Source organism: Lactuca virosa, chromosome 4 (assembly GCF_052849685.1).
Source record: "Lactuca virosa cultivar CGN04683 chromosome 4, Lactuca_virosa_CGN04683_v6, whole genome shotgun sequence".
NCBI lineage: Eukaryota > Viridiplantae > Streptophyta > Magnoliopsida > Asterales > Asteraceae > Lactuca > Lactuca virosa.
In genome coordinates this window covers 105,666,187-105,668,885 of record NC_136429.1, presented here as the reverse complement: position 1 = coordinate 105,668,885, position 2,699 = coordinate 105,666,187, and the positions used below count along the sequence as shown (strand labels likewise).

The window sequence follows — 2,699 nt, the reverse complement described above, 5'->3', positions numbered from 1 at the left end:
TGTCACCTTTAGTCCTCCTACTTTTAATTAATCCAATTAATCCCAAAATTAATCCAATTAATTTATGATTAATTAATAATTATATAATATTATTTCTCATTAATGTATTATTCTCATAATATATTAACAAATTATTTATTTTAATTTCCAATTAATTTATTAATCATAAAATTAATAAATCATTCTCTCTCTCTCTCTCTCTCTCTCTCTCTCTCTCTCTCTCTCTCTAAGCTATCATATTCAATTGTTAGGTCTAGGACAACCCAAAAGGACCGTGCTACCATCAATTTAAGTTTATATCAATTATAGTTATGAGCTTAGACACCTAATCTAACAATTAATAGATACTTTTATTATTATTATAGTTAAAAAAAATAAATTAATTTGAAATTTAAAAACTTTAAGAATATATAATAAAAAAATATTTATTACTTTGATAATAATTTCTGTTAGGCTAAATAATCATATAATTATTTAATCATCAACAATTAAAGGCTAAAGCACAAACAAACAAACACTAAACAAACAAACACTAAATCTTTAACTATATTCTATTTTTACAGATTAAAAGATTCTAATTATCTCATAATTAGCCTATATAATCGCGCCATTTCAATTCAATTTAACAAAACAAAACTTTCCCTCTTGCGCTAAAAAATGGACCAAATAGAGCACAAGTTCGTGGAAGTGAACGGGATCAAGCTTCACGTAGCCGAGATCGGAAAAGAGTCGTCGCCGGCAGTGGTTTTCTTGCATGGCTTCCCGGAGATATGGTACGCCTGGCGCCACCAGATGATTGGCGTTGCCAATGCTGGTTTCAGAGCCATTGCACCTGATTTCAGAGGTTACGGGCTATCAGATCATGGCGTTGAACCGGAGAAAACCTCCTTTTCCGACATGCTTTACGATACCCTCGCGATTCTCGATTCTTTCAACATTAACAAGGTGATACATCAATTACTCCCTCTCGTAATTCGTAATCGACTTTTTAACTGGCAAATCAATCCTAATTTTGAGTTTTAAGAACTTCGCTAGTGTGGTACGATGTTTTTGCACTTTCTTCGACTTCATAATCGAGTAAAACATCTGTTATCTCATACTAAACTTTAATAATCATCATTTTTCTTTGAAATCCAATGAACTGCCAATCTGCCATAATGATCATCTCAGTTTTGGTTGATCCAATTAAAGTTAAACCAAGTTATATGACTGATATGAATGATTGTGATATAATGAACATAGTTTTTGTTTTTCTGCGTTTGAGTGAGCATTTGGGAAAAATTATTGAGTTCATCTGATGTCTTCAATTAAAGAACATGAAACCTAACAAAATCCATAAATATTTTGTTGCCGATTTTTGATCTGATTCTACCTCATAGGTGTTCGTAATCGGCAAAGATTTTGGAGCGTTTGTGGCTTACGCATTTGCGCTTCTACGTGGTGAAAGGGTTTTAGGAGTTGTAACACTTGGTGTGCCATTTATCCCCCCAGGTCCTCTCGTTAGTCATGAAACCCTTCCCGAGGGTTTCTACATCTCGAGATTTCGGGTACCACGTTCTTATCCCAAACTTAATTTCATCAATTCAATACCATCTTGGGATTCTCCATGGAAGAAAATGTTCTTGACTCATACGCTTTGAATGTTACTACTTACAGAATCCTGGAAGAGCCGAAGCTGATTTCAGCCGTTTTGATGCTAAAACAGTGGTGAAAAACATCTACATATTGTTCTCTGCAAGTGAAATCCCAATAGCCAGTGAAAACCAGGAGATCATGGATCTTGTGGAGCCAGATACGCCTTTGCCCTCCTGGTTCACGGAGGAGGATCTTGTCGCGTATGGCAATTTATATGAAAAATCTGGATTTCAAACTGCTCTCAAAGTTCCCTACAGGTAACTCATTTCAGATCCCAATTATTGACCACTAGACTATTTGGAATAGATCAGAATTGACAAAACATGACTAGATTAAATTAGATCTAACCATAGTAAACCATATTGTCTTATACTGAATAATAGATGGGCCTAATTAACCCTCACTTTAAATCTTGTATAGGTCGTTACTAGACGAAAGGTATGAGTTTAACATAGAGGATCCAAAAGTAGAAGGTCGAGCATTACTGATTATGGGTGAAAAGGATTATTTATTCAAATTCCCTGGTGTTGAAGATGTAATAAATGGAGATGAGATGAAAAAATACGTACCTAATTTAGAGGTTACATACGTGCCCAATGGATCACATTTCGTTCAGGAGCAATTCCCTAATCAGGTGAATCAGTTGATCTTGGCTTTCCTTGGCCAATGATTTCCTAATAACCTCTCATTCTTCTCTAGTGTGGTGTGCCGATTACTCTTTTTAATTTACTTTATCCCACAATGTTTTTGATTTGCGAGTGTTTGTTTAGCTATTAGTGATATAATGTTGTTGTTTTTATTTAATAAATTAAGGTTTGTAATTTCCATTAATTCGTATGTATATTTATATTTTGGGGTTTTTTTTTTTTTGTTATTTTTCCTTAAGTTTGGAAAAAACATTGGTTTCCGGTGTGTCCACCTCCGAATCTTGCTTACATGTTTATGTTGCTAAATAACTTTTAATGTCTTCGGTATATATCTATGTTAGGCGGATGCTCGCACGTTGCGCAAAAATATAGTTATATAGTTTTTTAACGACAAACAAACACACACACACACATACA

The 2,699-nt window shown here is 34.0% G+C and overlaps 1 protein-coding gene and 1 long non-coding RNA gene across 2 annotated transcripts; one reads left to right on the top strand and one right to left on the bottom strand.

Moving 5' to 3' along the window:
• Positions 1 to 518: 518 nt before the first annotated feature.
• LOC145106965 (uncharacterized) lies at positions 519 to 2,311 on the bottom strand. Its single transcript, XR_013707671.1, has 2 exons — positions 2,205 to 2,311; positions 519 to 1,886 (listed from the first exon to the last, which is right to left on the bottom strand). It is a non-coding gene; the product is annotated as an uncharacterized LOC145106965 (long non-coding RNA).
• On the top strand, positions 643 to 2,494 carry LOC145106964 (epoxide hydrolase 2-like). Its single transcript, XM_079043876.1, has 4 exons — positions 643 to 945; positions 1,380 to 1,547; positions 1,657 to 1,892; positions 2,056 to 2,494. The coding sequence occupies exons 1-4, from the start codon at positions 658 to 660 to the stop codon at positions 2,303 to 2,305; spliced, it is 942 nt and encodes a 313-aa protein (XP_078900002.1). The 5' UTR covers positions 643 to 657; the 3' UTR covers positions 2,306 to 2,494.
• The last annotated feature ends 205 nt before the right edge of the window (positions 2,495 to 2,699 follow it).